The sequence below is a fragment of the Trichomycterus rosablanca genome, chromosome 25 (assembly GCF_030014385.1).
Source record: "Trichomycterus rosablanca isolate fTriRos1 chromosome 25, fTriRos1.hap1, whole genome shotgun sequence".
Classification (NCBI taxonomy): domain Eukaryota; kingdom Metazoa; phylum Chordata; class Actinopteri; order Siluriformes; family Trichomycteridae; genus Trichomycterus; species Trichomycterus rosablanca.
The window spans coordinates 18,391,984-18,419,085 of NC_086012.1; the positions used below are offsets into that span (position 1 = coordinate 18,391,984).

Below are 27,102 nucleotides of genomic sequence, written 5' to 3' on the forward strand. Positions count from 1 at the left end.
TGATGTAGTGCAGCAGGTGGGTTTTTAGAGGTGTTGGACTGTATGAATTAACGCGCTAATTGCTGCGTCACGTGTTTCGGAGTGAAATTGGTGACGGAAGCCGCATTGCATCACATCACCGGAGTCTGAACACACACACACACACACACACAGATACACGGTGAGTACCGGCCGGATCGCAGCATCAGCACCGGTCGCGCGCGCTGTAACGGAGATGCCGGATCCGCGCGGCTCGAGCGTTTATTTGTTGCGCGTTTGTTTCCTCGCGCTGAACGATCGTCGCGATTAATCGGAGAAATCGGGGATCGACCGGAAGGCAGAAGTTGGATCTTCTGCTGCTCGCACCGCCGGGATCTGGTGATAGATGGAGGCGCGGAGGTGACGAGAGGAACATCAGAGGAGATAAAAGCCAAAAATTAAACAGCCGCAGAGACACAGAGGAGGAGGAGGAGAGGAGAGGAACAAACATCAGAGAGGAGGAGAAGGTAAGATGCCATGTCTCATGTTCTCCTTAATCTGCAACCTGTTACTGATGCCAACTGCAGCGACTGGCAACAGGCTGCAGAGCTGAATCACCCGACAAGTGTCCAAAAATACCATCATCGTGCCCTCCTACAGCATCATGCAGACTTACTTTCTCCTGCATGTTCACTGCATCAGGGCATCAGGGCATCAGGGGATCTGGGCATCAGGGCATCGGGGCATCAGGGGATCTGGGCATCATCTCTGTGCTGAAGGACGTGGTGTTTTCTATTCCAGCCACACATCAGAGGTGCATTTCGGTTTGTGGCAAGAACATGCTGGGCATTCCAAAAAGCATTCAAAATAAATAAATAAATAAATGTAATAAATTAAAAAAAATCCAAAATAAATAAATTAAATAAATAAAAGAAATAAAATAAAATAAATTTTAAAAAATACAAAATAAATAAAATAAATAAATTCCAAAATAAATAAATAAAATTAATAAACTACAAGTAAAATAAATAAATACAAAATGTCTAAATAAATAAATAAATTTCAAAATAAATCAAAATCAAAATAATAAAATAAAATAAATTAATTAATTCCAAAATAAATAAATAAATTGCAAATAAAAAAATCTAAATAAATAAATAAACTTAATAAATACATTCCAAAATTAATTAATGAATTCAAGATAAATAAATAAATACATACATACATTCCTAACTAAATAAATAAATAAATACATTTTAAAATAAATAAATAATTTTCAAAATAAATAAATATTTTTTTAAATAAATAAATTTGACACTAAATAAATAAATAAATTCAAAACGAAATAAATTCCAAAATAAATACATTTCATAATACACAAATAAATTAAATAAACAAATAAATTCCAACATAAACAAAGAAAGAATTTTAAACATTATTAATGTGCAAGTGTGAAACAAAATTCTACTCTTAGCTTCTTCATTCTCACCTGCAAACACAGAACACCTGAACCTCACATCCAAACTCATGAGCATTAGTATTGATGTTAGGATTCTGGAACACAGCTGCCGGGATTACCTTTTATGCATCCATTAGCACACACACCAGAGCTGAATAAATTGAGAAGTGATTCACCTCCAACTCCTGCAGAGAGTCCTGAACCTCCGCCTCGCTCAGCAGCTCTGGGATGTTTGTGATGAGGTGCTGAGAGGAAGCGTTTTGTTCTTTTTAGAGCCTAAAGATGCTCTTGTGGCTCCAAGGAAGGACGTTTATAAAAAAGAACTCAAAGGCATCAAAAGGTTCCTCGGGGAACCAGACACGGCTTTGAAGAACCTTTCTTGGTGCCTTCTTGTCTTGATGGTACGTGTGAGGTCTCGGCTTGGCTTTTAATTCACCATTAGCAGCAGGAAACAGATTTAATTGATCCTTTTAAAGTGGAAGCTTTCGTCTCTGACTTTACATCTACAAGGTGGACTGACTAGGTAGGAGTGTCTAATAGAGTGGACAGTGAGTGGACACGGTGTTTAAAAACTCCAGCAGCGCTGCTGTGTCTGATCCACTCATACCAGCACAACACACACTAACACACCACCACCATGTCAGTGTCACTGCAGTGCTGGGAATGATCCACCACCTAAATAATACCTGCTCTGTGGGGGTCCTGTGGGGGTCCTGACCATTGAAGAACAGGGTGAAAGGGGGTAACAAAGCATGCAGAGAAACAGATGGACTACAGTCAGTAATTGTAGAACTACAGAGTGCTTCTATATGGTAAGTGGAGCTGATAAAATGGACAGTGAGTGTAGAAACAAGGAGGTGGTTTTAATGTTATGGCTGATTGGTGTATGTGTGTGTGTATGTGTGTGTATATGTGTGTATGTATGTGTGTATATGTGTGTGTGTGTATATGTGTGTGTGTGTGTGTGTATATGTGTGTGTGTGTGTGTGTGTATATGTGTGTGTGTGTGTGTGTATATGTGTGTATGTGTGTGTGTGTGTATAGTGTATGTGTGTGTGTGTGTGTATAGTGTATGTGTGTGTGTGTGTGTATAGTGTATGTGTGTGTGTATAGTGTATGTGTGTGTGTGTGTATAGTGTATGTGTGTGTGTGTGTGTGCGTATAGTGTATGTGTGTGTGTATAGTGTATGTGTGTTTGTGTATAGTGTATGTGTGTGTGTGTATAGTGTATGTTTGTGTGTGTGTATAGTGTATGTGTGTGTGTGTATAGTGTATAGTGTATGTGTGTGTGTGTGTATAGTGTGTGTGTGTGTGTGTATAGTGTATGTGTGTGCGTGTGTGTATAGTGTATGTGTGTGTGTATAGTGTATGTGTGTGTGTGTGTGTGTGTATAGTGTATGTGTGTGTGTGTATAGTGTATGTGTGTGTGTGTGTGTGTATAGTGTGTGTGTGTGTGTATAGTGTATGTGTGTGCGTGTGTGTATAGTGTATGTGTGTGTGTGTGTGTGTATAGTGTATGTGTGTGTGTGTGTGTGTATAGTGTATGTGTGTGTGTGTGTATAGTGTATGTGTGTGTATAGTGTATGTGTGTGTGTGTGTGTATGTGTGTAGTGTGGTGTTATGTGTGTGTGTGTGTAGTGTTGTGTGTGTGTTGTGTTAGTGTGTGTGTGTTGTGTATAGTGTATGTGTGTGTGTGTTGTATGTGTGTGTTGTGTTGTGTTAGTGTGAGTATGTGTGGATGTGTGTGTTTGGTGTGTATGTGTATGTGTGTGTGTGTATTGGTTGTGTGTTTGAGTGATTGTGTGTGTTTGTGTGTGTGTGTGTGTGTATAGTGTATGTGTGTGTGTGTATAGTGTATGTGTGTGTGTGTATAGTGTATGTGTGTGTGTATAGTGTATGTGTGTGTATGTGTGTTTGTGTGTGTGTGTGTGTGTGTGTGTGTGTGTGTGTATAGTGTATGTGTGTGGGAACCCCAATAACAAGTGAAGTCAGGGTAAACGCTAATGCTGCTTATTTTGTTTGTTTTGTTTATTTCATTAGTGTGTCGCTAACATGCCGTACCCTCGGTTCTTCAGGTTCTTCGTATCCTCAAACAAACCCAGGATCTGGTGAATAAACCCACGTACCAGTGAATCATCTCATCTGAGAAAAGAAACAGAAATAAAGAGAAACCTCCATTATTTTGTTCTTTTCTTTCCTCAGTAGCAGCATGTGGGCGGATGCTAACGCTAGGAGACCTGTTACACTGCTAACTCTCATCCACACACCATTAGCATCTTAATTAAGCCCGCTGCGATCTTGAGGTGTCAGAGCGCCGTAGTTATGCTCACGTTTACAATCGTCGAACAGTTTCTAAGGAGATCAGGAAAGGGCCTTCCCTAAACTCATGCTGCAATGCTGAGAGCATGTCATTTCCTTTATATAAGTGATTCCCTCCACCTGTTAGCGTAACCGTTGTGGTCGGGATGTGGTGTACGGATTCTGTCTGTACGCTGTACCTGCATCAGTGAGTCCGATGGGCCGAACCGCCGCGGCGTGGCCGTGTTATTGAATTAGCGCTAGAGTGAGGTGGCGGTTTTGGCCCCTGATAGCGCCTCGTTTCCCCTCCAGGATGAGAGTCACGGCGCTGATCCCATTACACTAATAACGCGCGGATCTGATTCGCCAAACCGTCCGGCGGTAAGATGCGCTAACACTGCGGCGGGATCATGTGACCCCCAAAACGAACCAGAGGTGAAATCAGGGTGTGATGATAAACCACGACAGATCTTTTATTTTATTTCTGCATTTAGTTTAGTCGGTTTAGTCGTAGCCAGTTCCTCTCCCTCTGCTGGAGACCCTGATGGTGTACGGAGGGTATATCCTCCTGACACGCCCTCCCTCCGACCCCTTCTTATCCTCCTGTACTTCGGTGAATCGGCGCGTGAGGTCGGTCTCGCTCACGGAGAGTCACGCGCTGATCTCCACGTTCCTCCACTTCTGTACAGGCGGCTCGGCCTACTAACCAGGGTCCCTACACAGCATCAAAGACCACGCCCACTTTTTAGTCTGCACTGCCAATCGTGCCCCTAGTCGACTGGTAGCAGAGCTGAGATTCGAACCCGGGTGCCCAGTGCTGAATCTCTCACTGGGGTTCCTCATTAGTGCTGCAGTTACGCCCTCCGCTGGCTGATCGATGGTGCTGCACTGTACAGAGACGGGGGATAATGGAGATCGGTGCGTGACTCTCCGTGCGCGATACGGATCTCCGTATGAATCCACCTGGTGCAGGTGAAAAGAAGCGGTCAGTACTGCACACATGTCGGAGAGGGCGTGTGTTAGTCACAACACTCCTCAATCAGGAGTGGAGGAAAATACGATCAGGGAATTGGATACGACTAAATTGGTAGAAAAAAATTTCAGGTGGTTTAGTTGGTACAGAAATATCCGGGTTGCCAGATTTCAGCCACAGAAAGAAACACACCTGACAGGATGTGTCCTCTAATAAACAAAATCCAGACTGTCCTATTGAAATCTGAGCGTCTGGCAACCCTGTTCCGCTGATACTGCACACGATGGTCCTTATATGTCATTTTTGACCTTGCGTCCCCTCCAGGTCGAACCCGCTGAGTTCTGGTTTCAGAATGAAGTGAGCGGGAACATCGAGCGCGCCAAAGACACCGATCGATCCCGTGTTCCACCCCGCCGCCGCCACCGCCGCCCCGTCAGGCGTGTTATTGATCCGCCCGGCGATAAGAAAAGTGGGGCGAGAAAAACGGCCTCGTTTATCATCCATCAAACGCAAACACACCGCGTCGCTGCTTAGCACACACACACACGCACACACACACGCACACACACACACACACGCCAGCATCTCATCCCTCTAAATATAGATACACGAAACGGACTAAAGTATTGGGACGCCTTGTCTAATGACTGAATTCATGTGTTTCAGCCTCAGCAGTTACTAACAGATGTAATAAATCAATCATATAAAGCAACAGTTTAGGGAAGGGCCTCTCCTGTTCCAGCATGACTGCACCCCATGTGCTTGGTTTAAAGAAACTCCAGTGTCCTGCACATTTACGTTTACATTTTCAGCATCAGAGTGACGTACAGTACTGTGACAGTATACAGTCTGAGCAATTGAGGGTTAAGGGCCTCACTCAAGGGCCCAACAGTGGCAACCTGGCAGTGGTGCGGCTTGAACCAGTGACCTTTCGATTACTAGTTCAGTACCTGTAGGCTACAACTGCCCTGCACAGAGCTCTGACCTCAGCCCCACTCAACAGCTCTGGGACGAACCGGAACATCGACTGACGTCAGTGCACAGCCATATACACGCTGTCATCTATTGACCATACGGGCACAAATTCCAACAGACACACTCCAGTGTCTCGTGAGAAGCCGTTGTTCCAGCCGAGAAGTTCACACAGACGTCTGACGAGCTCACGCTGGGGCGTCCGGATACTTTTGGCCGTGTAGCGTGTGTAGCGTGTGATGCAGTTCTGCGTCGCATCGTGAGTGTGACTCCGTCGCTGCGGTTCGATTTGCGCTGAGCAGATTGAAGCATCAGTGAGCTCCAGTGTTTATGAGACGTTCCTCATCCAGTCCTTCACCTCTATAAATCCAGACGAGGGGATTTACGCTCCTCACGCCGCTGTTAACTTAACGAGCTAGCTTGTTAGCGCTCCCTAAGCGGTGGCTTTTATCCATCACGAGCGAGTGCAGCGGCTCCCCCTTCCCTCCCCGCGCCGGTTTACGAGCGCCGCATGTTCGGCCGAGCTGATCCGAACCACCGGGGGGTGAATACGACGAGACGCGACCCAAAATCAGTCGACCCCGTCGCCCGGTCCACTCAGACACTCTACTGCCAAAAGTATTTGGACGACCTTGTAGGACATCACGTGATCTTTTGACCTATGGGAATGTGTGGGAATTTGTGCCCGTTCAGTCAAAACATGACAGCAGTGGTATTTGGATGGCTGTGCTGCACTAACAATCAGTTGGTGTTCCGGTTCATCCCAGAGCTGTTAAGTAGGGCTGAAAGGACCTTCCCTAAGCTGTCACTGCCGAGGCTCCTTCTTGTTGCTGCTGGGGTTGCCAGTGGAAAAGAAGATATTCCATCACTGTTTGGTGCTCGGTGCTCTGCACTTTCACACGGCGGCCAGTGTGGAGGTGGTGCGAGCAGCGAGGTGATATAGGAGTTGCGAGACCTTTCTGCTGGATCATGTTCTCGAGTTCTGTTCGAGGATCTGGAACCGTTCACTCTGATGGATTAGAAGGGGGCGGGTACGCGGCCCCGGGTACGACCCCCGATGTGACCCGGCGGCTCAGCGGGTGAGTTTTGCTACATTAGAGGAGCATTAAAAGTTCCAGGAGTCAAAACTTCAAGGCTGGAGGGTTCAGTTCTGCTGACTGGTTTCAGGAGGGAGTTCCGCGGTGACGTATACGGTAATTTGAGAGAGCGAGGAGGCGAGGAGGCGAGGAGGCGCGTACACAGAGTTCCCAAATTATTTTCGGCATGTCAGTTCTAATTATTAGAAAACAAACTCAGAGTCGTTAGTCAAGTTGAAACAGCAAATAAAATACAAACAAAATAAAGAAATGTGATTTATAGACCTTACAGGCATCAAATTATTATTATTAGAATTATTATTATTATTATTATATTATTATTTTATTATTATATTATATTATATTATTATTATTATTATTAGAATTATTATTATTAAAATAATAATAATTATTATTATTAGAATTATTATTATTATATTATTATTATTATTAGAATTATTATTACTATTATTATTATTGTTATTAATTATTATTAGAATTATTATCATTATTATTATTATTGGAATTATTATTATTATTATTATTAGAATTATTATTATTATTATTATTATTATTATTAGAATTATTAGAACAATTAAAAACAGCACAAAAATTCCTAAAACTCCTGCAGCACATTTAAAAGAAAACAGGTACTCACTCTCTCACTTCTTGAAGCGTCTGTTCCTGTAATGCTGTGTTCACTGCCTCCATAATGAGTGTAAACACGAGTTTCTGCTCGGCGTTTCTGGTTTTTGAGTTTGATTTGACAGGATTTGGCAGAATCTGAACGATGCACACAGTCGTCAGTGCTAATTAACTCGAGCACCCGGCGAGTCTGTGTGGAAACGGTTCTGGAACCAAACCAGACCAAACCAGACCGTCCACATCTCAGCGGGTTCACAACGGAGGAGGACCTGAACCGGAACATCAACTGAGCATCAGCGCCCAGCCGTACTAACGCTGTCAGCACAAATCCCCACAGGCATACTTCAAAGTCTGTCAAGCTCACAGTCAGGCGTCCGATAACTTTTGGCCGTGTAGCGTGAGCAGATCAGACCTGGTGACTCTGGATGTTCAGGTTTAATCTGCAGCTCCTGATGTTTCACTCTCACCTGGATCCTGAGATCTGATTTGATATTAAAGTGCCGTTAATAATCCAGATAATTCATTATTAATGAATCTGATGAGGGCAAAAGTATTCGGACGCCTGACTGTGAGCTGGTCGGATGTAAAATAGACCGACCTCTGTGTGACCTTCTCAGCTTGAACAAGAGCCGCTCTTTAGAGTACGTCTGTGGAAATTTGTGCCTGTTCGGTCAAAACATGACAACATTTGTACGTCTGGTGTTCCGGTTCATCCCAGAGCTGTTGAGTGGGGCTGAGGTCAGGACCTTCCCTAAACTGTTGCTGCAAAGTTGGAAGCCTTTCCTTTCCTTTATACACTGATCACCCATAACATTAAAACCACCTCCTTGTTTCTACACTCACTGTCCATTTTATCAGCTCCACTTACCACATAGAAGCACTTTGTAGTTCTACAATTACTGACTGTAGTCCATCTGTTTCTCTACATGCTTTGTTACCCCCTTTCACCCTGTTCTTCAGTGGTCAGGACCCCCACAGGACCACCACAGAGCAGGTATTATTTAGGTGGTGGATGATTCTCAGCACTGCAGTGACACTGACATGGTGGTGGTGTGTTAGTGTGTGTTGTGCTGGTATGAGTGGATCAAACACAGCAGCGCTGCTGGAGTTTTTAAACACCGTGTCCACTCACTGTCCACTCTATTAGACACGCCTACCTAGTCGGTCCACCTTGTAGATGTAAAGTCAGAGACGATCGCTCATCTATTGCTGCTGTTTGAGTCGGTCATCTTCTAGACCTTCATCAGTGGTCACAGGACGCTGCCCACGGGGCGCTGTTGGCTGGATGTTTTTGGTTGGTGGACGATTCTCAGTCCAGCAGTGACAGTGAGGTGTTTAAAAACTCCAGCAGCGCTGCTGTGTCTGATCCACTCATATCAGCACAACACACACTAACACACCACCACCATGTCAGTGTCTCCCGCACAGTTTTCATTTCTGAGGGTTCACAAACTTTCTCTCGGCTGTACGGTGTGATGCGAGCGTGTCGCCGCTCTCTGATTGGTGGATTCTTTTCTTGTTTGTAGATGTACGGACGATACGCTCAGGAGCTCGGCGCCTACGCCAAGGAGGAAGCCGCTCGCTTTAGAGCCGCCGGGGTTCGGAACCCCACGCCGGATCAGATGGATTATGAGAAGCACCCGTGTGTCAAGTGCCAACGTAAGTCTGAGGGGATCAATAATATAAACTAAATAATAAAACTGTAAATTATTAAAAGGATTAAGATTTGGTGTTGGACTAAGGATTAAGCTTTAGGGTTTAAATGTGGTGTTGAATGAATGTTTAAGTATTAAAATGGGTGTTAGGGCTGGTTTAGGATTTTACTTAAATCTTTGAGTAGGATTAGGACTTGTTGATGGTGGGGCTTAAACCAGTGACTGTTTGATCACTAGTCCAGTACCTAACTATGGGTCAGCCTAGGATTAAGACCTAAGACCGGGTGTAAGGTGGTCCTGGGTTTAAGACTAGTTGTGAGTGGGAGGGTAAAGACGGGGTGTTAGGATTAGCGTAGGTGCACTTGGTGGGTGAAGGCGGGTCTAGATTTAAGGCTGGCATTTAGAGGTTAAATCTACAGCATGCCAACCCCAAAACCCGAGCCTGATCCTGCGGGCGACCCCGGGGTACATCAGGGCTCTCTGTGGCACCACTGTGCTCTCATTACTGCATGACGTTGAGAGATCGCCCTCTACTGGACTCACTTAGATCAGGACCGCGGGGTCGTCGTGTCCTTGTGAGTCTCATTGAGATTCCACAGGTGTGCCAGCTCAACTCTGAAGCCGCAGAGACGCTTCTCGCTGTGTGTGTGTGTGTGAGAGAGTGTGTGTGTGTGTGTGTGTGTGTGTGTGGAGCAGATAAACCCGAGACGAGACGCTGCGGCGTTTCCGATGGCGACATGATGAAAATAAGCAGTTTAGACGCCGACAATAAAGACGTGATTTATTTCACCTGAATTGATTCCGTCACTGATCGGCTAAGCAGACGGTGAAACGGTTTCAACGTGCGGCGCGCATGTGTGTGCTAGCATGAGCGCAATCAGTCTGTGTTATTATTAGAAAATGACAAATGATGTAACGTGTAATGGATCCATAATTAGCTTAGCTTGGGGGGGGGGGGGGTGAGTGTGTATGAGCATGACTGACAGAATCAGAAGGACGAAATAACACAAACCTGCTCGTATCTGGAGCTCCTCACAACAAGAGTGTGTTTATTTAAATGAGGTGGGTTTTTATGAGGTGTGTTTTTAGGGGCGCTCAGGTGGCGCAGCGGTAAAACACGCTAGCACACCAGCGCTGACATCTTGAACACGTGAGTTCAAATCTCAGCTTCAACATGGACAGTGATCGGCTCGTCCGTCAGGGTTGGATGGTGTAGAGATTCCTCATGACTGCTTCGATTATGACGGAGGATAATAGAGATCAGTGCGTGACTCTCCGTGCGCGATACGGATCTCTGTATGAACCTGCCTGGTGCAGGTGAAGAGAAGCGGTCGGTTCTGCACACGTGTCGGAGGGGGCGTGTGTTAGTTCTAACCCTCTTCGGTCAGGAGTGAAGGTCTGCAATAGAAGCCAAATGCAATCAGGGAATCGGTCATGACTAGATAGGGAGGAGAAAATTGGGGGGAAATGAAATGAGGTGGGTTTTTAATGTGGAGTTTTTTTTTAATGAAATGGGTTTATTAATGAGGTGGAATTATTAAATGAGGTGGGATTTTTAGTTGTTTATTAAATGAGGTGGGTTTAGTAAATGGGTGGGTTTTTAATGAGATGAGGTGTTTTTTTTAAATGAGGTGGGTTTTAAAAATTAAGTGTTCTTTAAATGAGGTGTTTATTAAAATGAGGTAGGTTTATTCAATGAAATGAGGTGGGTTTTTAATAAGGTGTCCTTTATTAAATGAGGTGGGTTTTTAAAAATCAGGAGTTTTCTTAAATGTTTTTAAAAAAAATAGGTGTTTTTATTAAATGAGATAAGGTGGGTTTGGTAAATGAGGTGGGTCTTTTAATGAGATGAGGTGTGTATTTTTTGGGTTCAGTACCAGGAGACTCACACACACCTCCTGTATCAGTAGCGCCTCCTCCAGGGTTTCTGCAGTGTGTGTGTGTGTGTGTGTGTGTGTGTGTGTGTTGGGGGGGGCAGCTTTGTACCTCAGTGACGCCATTTAACAGATCTGAATGATCATCGAGTTGCCTCCTACACACACACACACACACACACACACGCTGACCTCTGTACTGTGTTTTAAACGTGTGTGTGTGTGTGTGTGTGTCCTCTCCTGCAGCTGTGTGTACATAACACCACCTACACACACACACACACCACCGCATCTGTGAGCCGCTAAACTCTCTTAAAATCTATATTTATTTATTTATTTATTTATTTATTTCTGTACGCTGAAATGATCACATCACTCCCTCCACACAGCTGCGTTGGTTTGTGTCTGAGGGAGGGGTGGCTGGATGAGGGCACGAATGTGTATAGAATTCGGCAGGTTTAGGTGTGTAATTTACTAAATAAAGAGGTAACCGTGCTGGACTGTGGGTAAACAGAATGATAGTCACTAAAGGACCGAGCAGACGGGAGCTGGAGATGCCCACAACGCCCCACCACGCCCGAAATGTTTGATTAAAAGGTCAGAATTTGGGGCTCTGAGTTGGTGCGACGCTCTAAACTTCCCCCTAATTGTCGGAAGATTGTCGAGTCCAAATGCCAGCGGTGCCACGTCTGTCTGGGGCGCCTAATTGGTCCTGCGCTCTGTGGATAAGCAGAATAAACAGACGCAGGCAGGGTGGCAGAAAAAAGGGCATCGCATCGATGTCTCGGAGCTACACTGAGCTTACATGAGGGGGCAGAACAGGGCGCGGGGGGTTAGTTATGCCCCCGGGCTCAGCTTAAACAGTTTGACATTAGTTGTCATGTCAAGCACAGAGCCGTGGGTAGAAAATCCTCCTACACCCCCCCCCCATCCCGCGGGTATAAATATAGCACCGTTTCTTGGCATGCTGCGACGCCGCTGCAGTATGCATGAGTGCAGGAGTTCTGCGTGCTGTCGACGCCTCCAGTCCCGGGAAATCACCAGCGCTGAAGATCCTCCACCATTATTAGTTAGGTGTTAAATACACCGCGTGCCACCGCTGACCCCCCCAGCCCAAATCAGGGTGATCACCTGACCTCTACGTGTCGTATATAACACCCCGGGTACAGGTGTGACGATGCATCACGATACACGAGTACCGACGCATCTGGAGCAACATCAGGTCAACGAGACTCCCAAAACATGAGGACCAACCCAGATCAGAAAAAGCCCAGAGAACTGGACGGCGGTTGTTAACACAAGTACGGACTGCTGATCGTGGGTTTGAGTCTCGGATGTGTTTACGGCCCAGCCGGGGGCTCTACAGACACGGTTAGGCGTGCTTGATGGCCGGATGGCGAATCGCCCTCTCACTGCAGCGACAGCGACCCCTGCTGTCCGGTCATGGGACCTGCACGAGTGGTGGAGAAATCAGTAAAGTACAGCGTGTTGAGGTTGTAAATGTGAGCCGAGATGGTCCGAGGCAAGAGGGAAAGGGATTGTGGGTAATGTAGTTAAGAGGCGCACCCTGTGACCCTGTGTGTTGATTTTGCAGTGTGCACCTCACGGTGTCAAAGGTTCCTGATCTCGCGGGTGGGGGAGGACTGGATCTTCCTCATCCTGCTGGGACTGCTGATGGCGCTGGTGAGCTGGGTGATGGACTACACCATCGCCTTCTGCCAACAAGGTGAGAGATACAGAACTGATACAGAACATGGAGAAGGATGGATGATGGATGGATGGATGGATGGATGATGGATGGATGATGATGGATGATGGATGATGATGGATGGATGATGGATGGATGGATGGATGATGATGGATGATGGATGGATGGATGGATGATGGATGGATGATGATGGATGATGGATGGATTATGGATGGATGATGGATGGATGATGATGGATGATGGATGGATGATGATGGATGATGGATGGATGATGGATGGAAGATGGATGGATGGATGATGGATGGATGATGATGATGAATGAAGGTCCGGACCGACTGACCGTGTACATTTGTGTCTGTAGCGCAGAAGTGGATGTACGGCGGTCTGGACAGTAACATGCTGCTGCAGTATCTGGCCTGGGTTTCCTATCCCGTGGTCCTCATCACCTTCTCAGCGGGTTTCACTCAGATCCTGTCGCCGCAGGCAGTGGGTATGATTAACACACACAGGCCCAGATTCATTCAGAATAAAAGTACAGACTGCTGGTCATGGGTTCGAGTCTCTGAGGTGTTTGTGATGGAGGAACGGCGGGATCTCGTTTTTCTCCGGCAGGTTCGGGGATTCCTGAGATGAAGACGATCCTCCGGGGCGTGGTCCTGAAGGAGTACCTGACCTTCAAAACCTTTGTGGCTAAAGTGATCGGCCTGACCTGCGCCCTCGGTAGCGGCATGCCTCTGGGTAAAGAGGTGAGCGATCGTCATCACAGGACACACACAGAGGGAGAACATGCAAACTCCAAACAGTAAGAACCCTGAGGGATCAGCGCGTGAGGTCGGTCATGGTAGGGAGAGTCACACGCTGATCTCCACGTTCCTCGAAAACCCTGCCCACTGGGGCGCCCAGACAACTGGTAGCAGAACTGAGATTCAAACGGAGGGTTCAGAACCCCAAAACATGAAATATTTTCTCCTTAATTTGTTTTGTTGTAGAAATAAATAAAAATCAGGTACACTGATCATCCATAACATTAAAACCACCTCCTTGTTTCTACACTCACTGTCCATTTTATCAGCTCCACTTACCATATAGAAGCACTTTGTAGTTCTACAATTACTGACTGTAGTCCATCTGTTTCTCTACATGCTTTGTTAGCTCCTTTCACCCTGTTCTTCAATGGTCAGGACCCCCACAGGACCCCCACAGAGCAGGTATTATTTAGGTGGTGGATGATTCTCAGCACTGCAGTGACACTGACATGGTGGTGGTTTGTTAGTGTGTGTTGTGCTGGTATGAGTGGATCAGACACAGCAGCGCTGCTGGAGTTTTTAAACACCTCACTGTCACTGCTGGACTGAGAATAGTCCACCAACCAAAAATATCCAGCCAACAGCGCCCCGTGGGCAGTGTCCTGTGACCACTGATGAAGGTCTAGAAGATGACCGACTCAAACAGCAGCAATAGATGAGCGATCGTCTCTGACTTTACATCTACAAGGTGGACCGACTAGGTAGGAGTGTCTAATAAAGTGTACAGTGAGTGGACACTGTATTTAAAAACTCCAGCAGCGCTGCTGTGTCTGATCCACTCATACCAGCACAACACACACTAACACACCAGCACCATGTCAGTGTCACTGCAGTGCTGAGAATCATCCACCACCTAAATAATACCTGCTCTGTGGGGGTCCTGACCATTGAAGAACAGGGTGAAAGCAGATGGACTACAGTCAGTAATTGTAGAACTACAAAGTGCTTCTATATGGTAAGTGGAGCTGATAAAATGGACAGTGAGTGTAGAAACAAGGAGGTTGATCGGTGTAAATAGAATAATAAAGTGTTTATATTTAATATTTCCGTGTATAGAATGTGTGTGTTATTATTTAGGGTCCGTTTGTACACGTGGCGAGTCTCTGCGCGGCCCTGCTGAGTAAATTCATGGCTCTGTTCGGTGGAATCTACATGGTGAGCAGCTCCTCATTACACACGTTATTTATTTATTTATTTATTTAGGTTTTAATGTGACTGTAATTCCAGTAAATCGACGGTTTGTTTGTAATGTGGCTGAATGGACGCCGGTTCTTCACTGGTTACGATATTTCTGTCTTTTATGGTCGGATATAAACAGAGCAGGAAAATCCATTAGTGTACAGTGATAACTAACACATCGGCTTAAAACTACTCCTGATTAGTGTGTGGGAATTTGTGCCCAGTCAGCTAGAACAGCATCTGTGAGGTCAGGAGAGAAGATCCGTCTCGACGTTCCAGTTCATCCCAGTAGTGTTCGGTGGGTTTGAGGTCTGGGATCTGTGTGCAGGCCACTGAAGTCCATTATGGACCTCAGAGAAAAGAAATGTAGTCATTAAGGCGAGTGTTTCCTATCCCGTGGTCCTCATCACCTTCTCGGCGGGTTTCACTCAGATCCTGGTGCCGCAGGCAGTGGGTATGACCAACATACACAGATTCATTCAGAGTAAAAGTACAGACTGCTGGTCACGGGTTCGAGCCTCGGCGTCTCTGTGTTTACGGCCCGGTCATCAGGCTGTCCACTCCTGACTGGGGAGAGTCGTGACTAACACACGCCCCCTCCGACACGTGTGCAGCACCGACCGCTTCTTTTCACCTGCACCAGGGTTCATACGGAGATCCGTATCGTGCACAGAGTCACACACTGATCTCCATCATCCCACGTCTCTGTACAGTGCAGCGCCATTGATCAGCCAGCAGAGGCTGCAACTGCAGCAGTTATGAGGAACCCAATCCAGCCCTCCCTCCCTCAGACGAGTCAATAATTGTCCGTATAGTCGCCCGGGCCTGTGTTACCGCTGCGCTACCAACACTTAGCGCCGTATTTGTAGTAGCTATGATGTTGTGATGGCGCTCCTGCTGCAACGTTTAAACTTTTATACTTTTATAAAACTTGCTGATGTTACACAGAAGTTGCGGCTGTAAACACGTCCAGATGTTTTACCGGCGGAACGTTAAAGCTTTTATCAGATAAAAAATTCATGCTAATTGTTTACGTCGGACACTCGGACACTCGCTGCTGCTTCTCTTCATTATCAGGAGGATCAAACCTCCATTAGTGTGAAGTTTTAATAGAAATAAACATGCAGATACTCACGTCTCTCTCTGCTTCTTTCCACCTGCTGCTGAAGGAAGAATCGTTCGAGGGAACCAAGGTGAGAGAAACCAGATCAACCATTATTATTATTGTTTGGTTTTGTTTAGTAGCAGTGTGTTTTGAAGGGGATGAGGGTCGGGTGGTAGAGGTCCCGGTTCCGAGTGTGTTACTGCATTGCACCTGGTTATTCCGGGGAAACAGGACCCACCCTGACCCTGACCAGGAGAAAGTGGTGGTAAAACATGAACATTAAATGTAAAAACAAACATTTATACAAAAACTATCAGATAAGTTTTACACATTTAATGTGTATGTACTGTGTGTGTATATATATTTATAAATGAACTGTGTGTGAGTGTGTACTGCATGTGTGTGTGTATATATATTTATAAATGAACTGTGTGTGAGTGTGTGTACTGTGTGTGTGTATATATATTTATAAATGAACTGTGTGTGAGTGTGTGTACTGTGTGTTTGTGTGTGTATGTACTGTGTGTGTGTGTGTATGTACTGTGTGTTCTGTAGGTAAAGTGTGTGTGTGTATATAAATATATATACTGTGTTTGTGTGTGTGTGTATCAATACACACTGTGTGTTTGTGTGTAATGTGTGTGTATGTACTGTGTATATGTGTGTATAAACTGTATATGTGTGTGTATGTACTCTGTATGTACTGTGTGTGTATGTATAATATATATGAACTGTGTGTGTGTGTGTGTGTGTGTGTTACAGAATGAACTGAGGAACACTGAGATGCTCTCCGCTGCGTGTGCTGTTGGTGTCGGCTGCTGCTTTGCTGCCCCTATAGGAGGTAAAAAGTATTACAGGAACATTTAATACGTATTAATGATTTATTATTGTTTTTTAATATATACATTTAATAGCAACACACGAGTATGTTTTTTTATCTAAATTAAAATCAGCCATAAAAATTAATATATAAATATGGTTTGCCTGAAATAAGCGAGCTGCATTTATGTTCCAATCGTGTCCAATTGTTCCGTGGTGTTTTATTGTGACCCAGGCGTGCTGTTCAGTATCGAGGTGACATCCACCTTTTTCGCGGTGAGGAATTACTGGCGAGGGTTTTTCGCCGCTACGTTCAGTGCCTTCATCTTCAGAGTGCTGGCTGTGTGGAACAAGGACGAAGGTGAGAATCACTCCTGATTATTTCATCTTTTTAATATTGTAAATTAAAGCGTTGAGTAAATAACTGATTTTCTGGTTCGGTGTGTCCTGTAGAAACCATCACGGCTCTGTTTAAGACCAGGTTTCGTCTGGACTTCCCGTTCGACCTGCAGGAACTCCCGGCCTTCGCCGTGCTCGGGTATCAAACTTATTCACCTATACATTTATTATAGTGAAGCTCAAAAGTTTACATACGCTTGAGTTTCGATAGATTTGAGTTCCTGTTATAAATACGGCAGAATGCGCTGGTGACGTGAAGTCGACGGGTCAGTTAACGCCATCGCTGAGCTACAATTGATAAACGCCACGGTCTGGTCAGTAACCGCATACGGTTGTGAATCCTGGACATTTGGAGAAGGAGAGCTTCAAAAAACCATGAAGAAGATGATCACCACTGAGCGAGTGTACGAGACAGCCAGAACAGAATCCTGCAGGCATTTCGTGCGAGACGCTGGAGTTTCTTGGTCTTTAAACGTCCTTATAGAAGGGGCGTCCCAATACTTTTATTTATATAAATAATTATTTATATAGAGTATGATTGTTGCCGTGGTTACGTCTCAGTTGTTATTGCTCTCTTTTCTCTCGATGTGATTAAATCCGTCTCGTTTTTAAAGCCGCTGTGACGAGGCGCCACTTTTCCTCTAATGAGACACTTTCAGTCTTCATTCCACCAAAATAACCGCCTTTGTGTGTCAGAAGGGTTTCTGTTCTCGTCTCGTCTCTGTTAGTCATTCGTTTCTGTCAGACTCTCGACAGCTTTAGTCTCGTCTGCTCACGCCGTGGATCTGAAGCTCCGTCTTCTCTAGACTCAGTGGGATTCAATTATATCGCCTCAAAGCAAAGCACCTGGGTTTGATTCCCAGGTGGAGCTGTCCGGGTCCTTTCTGTGTGGAGTTTGCATGTTCTCCCTGAGTCTGTGTGGGTTTCCTCCCTCCAGGTTGCCACTGTTGGTTCCTTGAGCGAGGCCCTTAAATCTCAATTGCTTAGTCACCCTGACCAGGGTAAAGCGCTGGTTAAACAGACACGGAATGAATGAATGATTATATTTGTGGATTTATTAACTGGTGCTCTATGGTCTGAATGTTTTGCAGCATAGCGAGTGGATTCGGAGGGGCGCTGTACGTCTACCTGAACCGCCTGATCGTGGAGTCCATGAGGAAGCAGAAAACCATCAACAAGTTCCTCCTCAAGAAGTGAGTTTGTTCTGAGGGAACAAAGCTGGAATTATTCGGGGGGGATTTAGGAAATCATAAAAAGGGCGGGGCAGGGTGAGGTACACGGGGATCCTCGTCACTGGTGTGAAAGCGACCTCTGCTGACCAGGGGGTGGCTGATCACGGATGGCAGTGCGTGGCTCTCTGGAAGTAATACTGACACTGCGCTCTGTGAGACTCCGCCCCCTGGTAGGGGAAAAGAAGCGATCCGGCCTCGGCCCTCCTTGATTGGTGGCCAATTGACCACGACTGGATTGGGTGAAAAAGTTGGTTGGCTACTGCCAAGATCAGCAGTATATCACAGCGGCACATTAGACAGACCCCGCCCAACCTTTCCACCCTCAGGCACCCCCAACCCTGTCTGTTGGACACCTGGTTGGTTGGCAGCTGAGAGTCTTGTGTACAGAGTCTGCCAAAATGACAATAAGAGCACAGCTGATCATGGATGGCAGTGTGTGGCTGTCTGAACGTAATACTGACACTGCTCTCTGTGAGACTCCGCCCCCTGGTAGGGGAAAAGAAGTGATCTGCGGCTGAAGGGCGTGTTGGAGGGTGCATGTGACAGCCTCGGTTGTCCTTGATCAGGGGTGGGCGTGGCAGCAGTGACGATAGAGAGATAAACTCCAATTGGCTACGACTTTTCTATTTATCGGTGGCCGCCAGGTATTTCAGATTTGTGTGTGAAGCTTTTATAAAATATTAATAATAATAATAAATCTAAACCTGGTGGCTGTGTCTGCAGGAGGCTGGTGTATCCCGCTCTGGTCACTCTCCTCATATCAACCCTCACCTTCCCTCCAGGATTCGGACAGTTCATGGCTGGACAGGTCAGATCTTCTCCCATTATTTTCTGTATTTTAGCCACTTGAGTGGTTCGTTTTCGTCCCGCTCGTTTGCTTTCATTTACTTATTTACGTTCGGATGTGATTTACGCTAACGAATGCTAACCTGTCGCTGGCGTTCTCCACGTGTAGCTCACCCAGCACGAGTCCTTGGTGGCGCTGTTCGATAACCAGTCGTGGTACAAACAGGGCGTGTCGGAGGAGTTCCAGTACGCCTCTCAGCCTCAGGCCTGGAAACATCCTCAGGTCAGCGTCTTCATCACCCTCCTCCTCTTCATCGTCATGAAGGTGAGGCTCGAATCCCTCTGTGTAACACGACTTCTCATTTCTTCATGTATCGAAGGTGTAGTGGGGTGGGGTGGGGTGGGGTGTGGGTTTCGGTCACGTCTCGTTACTGAAGCGTGAGGTGAAGCCTCGGACCTGCCAGCTTTTATATTAAATGCTGAGCCGCTCGGGTTCAGCTCTCAGCTCTGCTATCGACCAGCCTACACAGATAACGATGGGCTGGTCCGAGGGAGGGAGGGCTGCAGTGTTTCCTCATAACTGCTGCAGTGACGCCCTCTGCTGGCTGATCGATGGTGCTGCACAGAGACGGGGGATAACGGAGATCCGTGCGTGACTTTATGATCTGTGCGCGATACGGATCTCCGTATGAACCCTGGTGCAGGTGAAAAGAAGCGGTCGGTGCTGCACACGTGTCGGAGGGGATGTGTGTTAGTTACGACCCTCCTCTGTCAGGAGTGGGTAAATTGTACCCGGTTTGTTTTACAGTTTTGGATGTCGGCCGTAGCCACGACCATGCCGGTGCCGTGTGGAGCCTTCATGCCCGTCTTCCTCATAGGTACGTGATGCCAGCTTCACTGAACCATCATCAGCTTCATCTCTTCATCTGCACACAAGCTCATGATCAGGTGTCCAAATACTTTTGGCCATATAGTGTATGTTTGCATCTCCTTCATCTCTGCATGAGACCCTGGTGTGTAACTCAAGCTTTCAGAATGAATTTTAGGATTTCGGCAGATCAGATCCTCGTCCTCTTCTGCATTCCACTCGATCACTGTGTGTTTTGCTTTTGTTCTCATGTCCATCATCATCATCTTCATCTTCATCATCATCATCATCATCAAGCGCCATGAATATCTGAGTAACGTCTGATGTGTGATGGATGAAGCCACCATGACTTTGTTGACTCCTGAATCGTCTGAATGTTTCGTTCCTGTAAGAAGCTCCGACTCAAAGGTAAAATTTAATTATTAGTTTATTATTTTTTATTTATATTTTGAAACAACCATCAGCCGGGGGCAGGAGCAAAAGACGCTGAAATTTCCACCACCTACAGAGGTGTACACAAGAAACCAAAAACATCCAGTGAGCGGAAGACCAGTGGGTAGAAATGCCTTTTTGATGAAAGGAGGTCAGAGGAGAGCGGTCAGACTGGCTACATTAAGCTCAGATGATTCTTCTATTTTATAGAACCCAGTGGGAACATCATGCCAGTCTGAGTATGGCTGATCATGTGCTTCTCTATGTGGCTGCAACTGACCCTTTTTTAACGGCTACTGGTTCCATATACTGGTTTCTTGACAGTAAGATCTATATTAGGTATATAGGTATATTTACTGCCCCACCCAGTCACATGACCTGAATCCAATCCAGCATGTGTGGGATATTACAGAGGAACGTTCGGAATGTGCTCTGTGATGAGTGGAGGCTGTTATAGCAGTAAGAAATGACGTTGATTTGATGTGTGTGTTTTACAGGAGCTGCGTTCGGGCGGTTGGTGGGCGAGAGCATGGCAGCCGTGTTTCCTGAGGGCATCCACACCGACAGTACCGTGTATCCCATAGTACCCGGCGGCTACGCTGTCGCAGGTCAGATCTACATTAAATGAAATAGTGAATTCCGGGGCTGGAGTGCCCCGCCCCGCCCCACCCTGTACCCGATGCCCCCCGCTAACCTGGCGTGTGTTTATGTTTCGATGCCCAGGCGCGGCGGCTCTGTCCGGGGCGGTAACGCACACCGTATCGACGGCGGTGATCGTGTTCGAGCTGACGGGTCAGATCTCCCACATCCTCCCGGTCATGATCGCTGTGATCCTGGCCAACGCCGTCGCTCAGAGCCTGCAGCCGTCGCTCTACGACTCCATCATCCGCATCCAGAAGCTGCCGTACCTCCCAGAACTCGGCTGGGGGCAAGAGTGAGCCAAAACAATTCATCCGTCCGATACTATATGGACAAAAGTATGTGGACGCCTGATTATCAGCTTGTCTGGCCTGGTCCAAAACCACGAGCGTTTATATTGAACTGGTCGCTTTTTGTTCTGTAGCTTTGATGTCATGACAGAGTGTGTCTGTGGGAATTTGTGCCCGTTTAGTCAGTGAGTCAGTGCTTCACAATCTGAGTTCAATTCACTCCATTATTGTTGACTTGGTTCCTCTGGAGCCCCTTTGATCAAACCATGTCTCTATAGAGCTCGCTTGTGCTCGGGGTACTTCCCCAAACTGTTTCCACAACGTTAAAAGCAGTGGATGTAGCAGAAACAGCTAAATGAATCATTAGAAGAGGTGTCCACATACTTTCGGCCATGTAGCGTGTTTGAAATAAAATAAACAGACTTATTCTGGTGGTCTGGTGATACTGGACCATCTGTGACCCTGACCACGATAAGGACCATGAGCAGGTATGAGCTGCAGTAACCCGTGTGCCCCGCCCCTCTGTAGGAAGTATAATATTCGGGTGGAGGACATCATGGTGCGAGACGTTCGCTTCATCACCCTCACCTCCACCTACCGGGATGTCCGGGACGCGCTGGTGAACGGGCAACTCAAAACCCTCGCCCTGGTGGAGTCTAAAGGTGAGACGCCATCAAAACACATCACGAGTTCTTAATGCTGCCGCTGATGCGCCGGTGCTTTCACATCATCATCACATGAAAATCTTCTTCCCCGTAAAGCTTCTTTTAGCCTCCAAACAAGGAGATTAGATGGAGCTAAATCAGGACTATAAGCGTCTCTCTGACACGAGTGATTCCTACAGAACAGAACAGAACAGAACAGAAAAGAACCTAAAAGAACAGAATAGAACCAAACAGAATAGAACCAAACAGAACAAAACAGAACAGAACCAAACAGAACAGAACAAAACCGAAACAAACAGAACAGAACAAAAACAAACAGAACAGAACAGAACAGAACCAAAGAGAACAGAACAGAACAGAACAGACGTGAGTGATTCCTCCTCCCTCATCGCTTATAACCACAGTATAAAGTGAGGAAACTTTCTGAAGATCTCTCGTATCTTTTGAGCACCAGCGCGTTCACATTAGTTAGATTATGATGGTAACTCGAGGCAGCACAACCTGCACGTCGGTGTTAAATAAAGGATCCTGTCTCTCTCTCTCTCTCTCTGTCTGTCTCTCTCTCTGTCTGTCTCTCTGTAGAGTCCATGATCCTGCTGGGTTCCATCGAACGTTCTCAGCTCCAGTGTCACCTCTCGGAGCAGCTCGGCCGCCAGCGGAGGCTTCAGTACCTGAGGGAACGGGCGCAGGGTAACGGCGCCCACGTCGATGTCTCCATCTCCCAGAATTCCTCACCCAAAGCAGGGCATGGCGTCCGCTTCCTGGTAAGAGACCTCGGAGCAGATTTCTGCCACCAGTTCTTCTCCTGTGACTGAGTTACTGGAGCGCGTGAACAATACGGCCAAAAGTATCTGGACACCTCAAAATCCTAGACCTATATGGAGCTGTAACAGCCTGAGATGAAGACGTTCTGTGAGGTTCTGGAGTGTGTCTGTGAGAATTTGTGCCTTTGTAAGGTCAGGCACTAACGCTGGATGAGAAGGCCTGACTTGTCGTATATATACATATATATTTATATTTATATTTTAACCTAGCAGACTGTTAGAAACTCTCAGTAAACCCATAAAGAACCCAGATTTATATATTTATATAATTTATTTTTATATAAACTCAGTGTGTGTTCCAGATGTTCAGTCACAGCTGCAGAAGTTTTTATAAACGAGGTGAAACGTCGGCGGTTAATAAATAAAATAAATAAAAGCGTTTTTTCCGGTTTGATCTTGAACAGATTTCCACAGAGGAATCGTCCTACAGCCCGACGCTCAGCAACTCACAGATCCCCCTCAAATCTGCCCTGAAAACCGTCTCGTCCATCAGCACCAGCACGGCCGACGCCCTCACCAGTACGTATCCACGGCAACCACATCCATCCATTCATCTGCAGGGATCTCGGCGCCCTGTTCGGGGTCCTGACGGTCCAGACGGGTCGGGTACAGGATAGATGGATAGCACAGATCCAACACAATCATGTACACGGAACGTCCTAATATAGATTTAGAGCAACCAATCCACCTTCCGCATGTTTTTAGGAGGTGCCAAGTAACCCAAAGAGAACCCCAAATGGAGAGCAGGACAACAGACCCACGAATCCCATGTTTGAGAGTCTTTTTCACTTTAGCTCTCACTGTGTTTCGGTGGAGTCCTCTGTTGTTTTTTCTAGACCTTTATACACTATATGGCCAAAAGTATTTGGACACCCAACCACAAACTTGATGGGCATCCCATTCCAAAAGCAATAGGCATTGATAAAGCATTGGTCTCCCCTTTGCACATGTAACAGCCTTAACCTGTATGGGAAGTGCGTCTGTGGGGATTTGTGCCCCTTGGATGAGCAGACGTGGCTCAAAATTTGCGTCAGGCCACTCGAGTATCTCCACACTAAACCCATCAAGCTGCGTAAATCTTCACTGATCTGATTCTGAGCACGAGGATCATAGTCATGCTGGATGTGGAAAGGGCCTTCCCTAAACTGTTGCTCCAAAGCTGGAAGCAAATCGTTTATGTAATCAGGAGCGTCCGTATACTTTTACTAAACTGTTTTTCAGCTCTGCTTTAGATGGATTTAGAGGCGTGGTGTTCCTTTAGAAGCTTTAACCACTGAACCTGCACCACCATCAGTCCTTCATGTGTTCAGATGCTTCCAGAACCGTTCCAGATCTTCTCCTGATCGTTTCTCCTCTTTTGAATCCAGGTTCTCCGAGTCCCTCCTGTGGAGAACCTGTTAAAGAGCAGATGGAGGTAAGAAGCTTTAGGAGATCTTTAGATCTTTAGGAGATCAGTCATGCTGGTCGTGTAGATCTTTAATACTCGTGTGTTGATGTGATTACAGGATCCTCCCAACGTTGAGGACGACATGTCCACGGCTGAGGTACAAACACAACACTGCAGCAAGGGGGCGCTACAGCCGCTCTAACCTCCTACACCTACAGTGTGAGTGTGTTTATCTCAGGCATGTCATGGCAAAGCAGATTCATAATAAATGAGGAAGCGTGCAGGGAGGCTGCAGGAGGTAAACAGTTCAGGGACTAATGTGTGGGTAAGTGTAGCGCCCCCTTGTGTCATTCCTTTATATTTGCATTTATAACCTCTCACACTAATGCAAGAATAAATCACTACGATGGTCTACAGCTGCAACAGTGACCCCTGCTGTCTGGCGGACAGTGGTGGAACTGGTGGTGGAGGAACAAAGAGGACATAGTGTGTCCCTCCATACGTTTAAAAGCTAAGAATCCACTGCTATCCGGTGAAAAGAAGTGACCGGCGATCACACCTTCTGATGTTTCACCACCACTTTAATGACTGCGAAGGGCTGTTGTAGCCTAGCGGTTAAGGTACTGGACTAGTAATCAAAAGTTGCTGGTTCAAGCCCCACCACTGCCAGGTTGTCACTGTTGGGCCCTTGAGCAAAGCCCTTAACCCTCAATTACTTAGACTGTGTACTGTCACAGTACTGCATGGATAAAAGCTTCTGCTAAATGTTGAAAATGTAAATGCTTTATCATGGTCCGGATCACAGTGGGTCCACACACACACACACACACAAGGGCGTCTGAGGAAGGATAAGGCCATTATCATGCCAGTCCATCAGTCCATGGTTGGCGTCGGCCTCACCCTTCCTCAGACGCCTGACCGGATTCGAACCCCAGGGATTTGAACCTTGGTTCCCAGCAGTTGTGTGCTCTACGCCACACCAGCGCCCCCTTCTGATCCTCTCCTCCCAGTAATGAACGAATCAGAGCTGAAGACGACGGCGACGTTCCAGTAAAACCAAACAAGCGCCGACTTTGAACCTCGAACATCTGGGTTTGTTTGTGTTTATTTTTTGCAGATAGCCGAGTGGGAGGAGCAACAGCTGGATGAAGCGGTCAGTTTCAGTAATTGTAAAATAGACCCCGCCCCCTTCCAGCTGGTCGAGCGGACGTCTCTGCACAAGGTAAAGCTCACCGACGTCTGCAGGGTCACGTTTACGTTCCTGAGTTTAATGTTAACTGCTTTCACTTAATAAATCAAATAATAACAAATGTCCTGAAAAGACTTTGGAGTGTGTCTGTGTGTATGGGAATTTGTGCCTGTTCAGTCCAAATATGACAGCATTTATGTGTGTGTGTGTGTGTGTGTGTTTGTTCCCCACAGACTCACACCATTTTCTCTCTGCTCGGTCTGGATCACGCGTACGTGACGAGCACCGGGAGGCTGGTTGGAGTTGTGTCTCTGAAAGAGGTGCGTACACTTTCATCTTTGGGTTGAATCGGAACAATGCTTGTGAGCCAGGCGTTCTCAACCTACATCAGGGTCTGAGCTCATAATGAGAATGTAAGGACAGCACTGAGAAAACCAAAGTTCTCCAAAAAGTACATTAGATAAGTTCAACTAAATGCATTTCCCTCCCAATTTAGTCATATCCAATTCCTAGATGGTATTTCCCCTCTACTGCTGCAGACCTCCACTCCTGACTAAAGAGGTTCGTAAGAAACACACGCCCCTTCCGTCACATGTGCAGCACCGACCGCTTCTTTTCACCTACACCGGGTGGGTTCATACGGAGATCTGTATCGCGCACAGAGTGTCAGCACCATCGATCAGCCAGCAGAGGGCGTAACTGCAGCAGTCATGAGAAATCCCAGTCGGTCCTTCCTCCCTCGGACAAGCCGATCATTCCCGCTGTGAAGCATGATGAAGGGAGCTTCATTGTTTCAGGCTCTCTACATCTCTGAAGTGCGTAAACATATTTGTACTGGTGAACGTCAGGTGGTGGGTTCACAATGGGGGTTCACTTACTTTTTCCAACTTTATGTTTTAGCGTTAAATGGTGCATCACAAAGCGAAGCTAATCCGTCCGCCTGTTTTCTGTGTCCGTAGCTACGCAAAGCCATCGAGGGCTCGGTGACGGTGACCGGGGTGAAGGTCCGACCCCCTCTGGCCAGTTTCCGTGACAGCGGCACCAGCACCAGCGTTTCCGAGGTAACCGAGCTGCACAAGCTGTGGAGTCGGCACAGGAGCCTGTTGCCACGGGAACCCGAGGCGGGCGGCGAGCTGGAGGAGGACGAGCTGGAGCAGGCGTCGGAGAGCAGCGCGCTCAACGAGACGGACTGCACCGAGGTCCTGCCCAACGAGGACCAATCAGAAGCCTCGGTCCCGGAGGAGAGCCAATCGGAGCTGGAGACGGCGGAGAACCTGTCAGAGACGACGAACGAAAACGACTCGAACCGGAACGAGGAACTGACGTGCCAGATCGAGGCCGAGAACGCCGAGGAGCAGCCGGAATGACGACGGGCGGTGATCGCTACCCACGCACAACCACGAGTCGAAAGTATTCGGACACACACGCAGCTCATCCTGCCGTCAAACTAGCATGCAACACACAGCGGGTCATTTACCGCGCCAGTGCACGATCCTCAGCTCAGATCCGCTCATGTGAGATACTGTCCACATAAATATGGCACATTTTTAAACATAGCTTTTCCCCTTTCATTTCAGAAAAAATTAAGCTTCAGAACGTTGTTAAAAACACTGACATGAGCGTGCCAGGCCAGTAGGTGGCGATACACAGTCATACTGAATGTAAAGAACAACAGTACGAGCACGTGAACGTAAACAAGCAGGATTCAAGGTGCAAATTCTTATAGAAAGCTTTCTCAGAGGAGTCGAGACTGTTATCTGCTGCAGTAGCTCCACCTACAGGCTGGTATAGTGTTCAGCACTCGAGGTCTTCGGCTGTTTCAGCTCTAAAATAAAGATGCATTATCGCCACCTGCTGGACTGAA

General features: G+C 46.8%; 1 protein-coding gene across 1 annotated transcript; it reads left to right on the plus strand.

Moving 5' to 3' along the window:
* Positions 1–271: 271 nt before the first annotated feature.
* Positions 272–26,790, plus strand: clcn2a (chloride channel, voltage-sensitive 2a). Its single transcript, XM_062987241.1, has 24 exons — positions 272–485; positions 8,908–9,040; positions 12,505–12,636; positions 12,980–13,108; positions 13,231–13,364; positions 14,502–14,579; positions 15,773–15,796; positions 16,471–16,549; positions 16,763–16,888; positions 16,981–17,065; positions 18,018–18,119; positions 18,882–18,966; positions 19,114–19,269; positions 19,753–19,822; positions 20,742–20,852; positions 20,968–21,178; positions 21,702–21,835; positions 22,421–22,602; positions 23,067–23,181; positions 24,030–24,076; positions 24,168–24,206; positions 25,167–25,271; positions 25,472–25,558; positions 26,198–26,790. Exons 2-24 carry the CDS (start codon positions 8,908–8,910, stop codon positions 26,603–26,605), a joined length of 2,772 nt encoding a protein of 923 aa, XP_062843311.1. The 5' UTR covers positions 272–485; the 3' UTR covers positions 26,606–26,790.
* Positions 26,791–27,102: the final 312 nt, after the last annotated feature.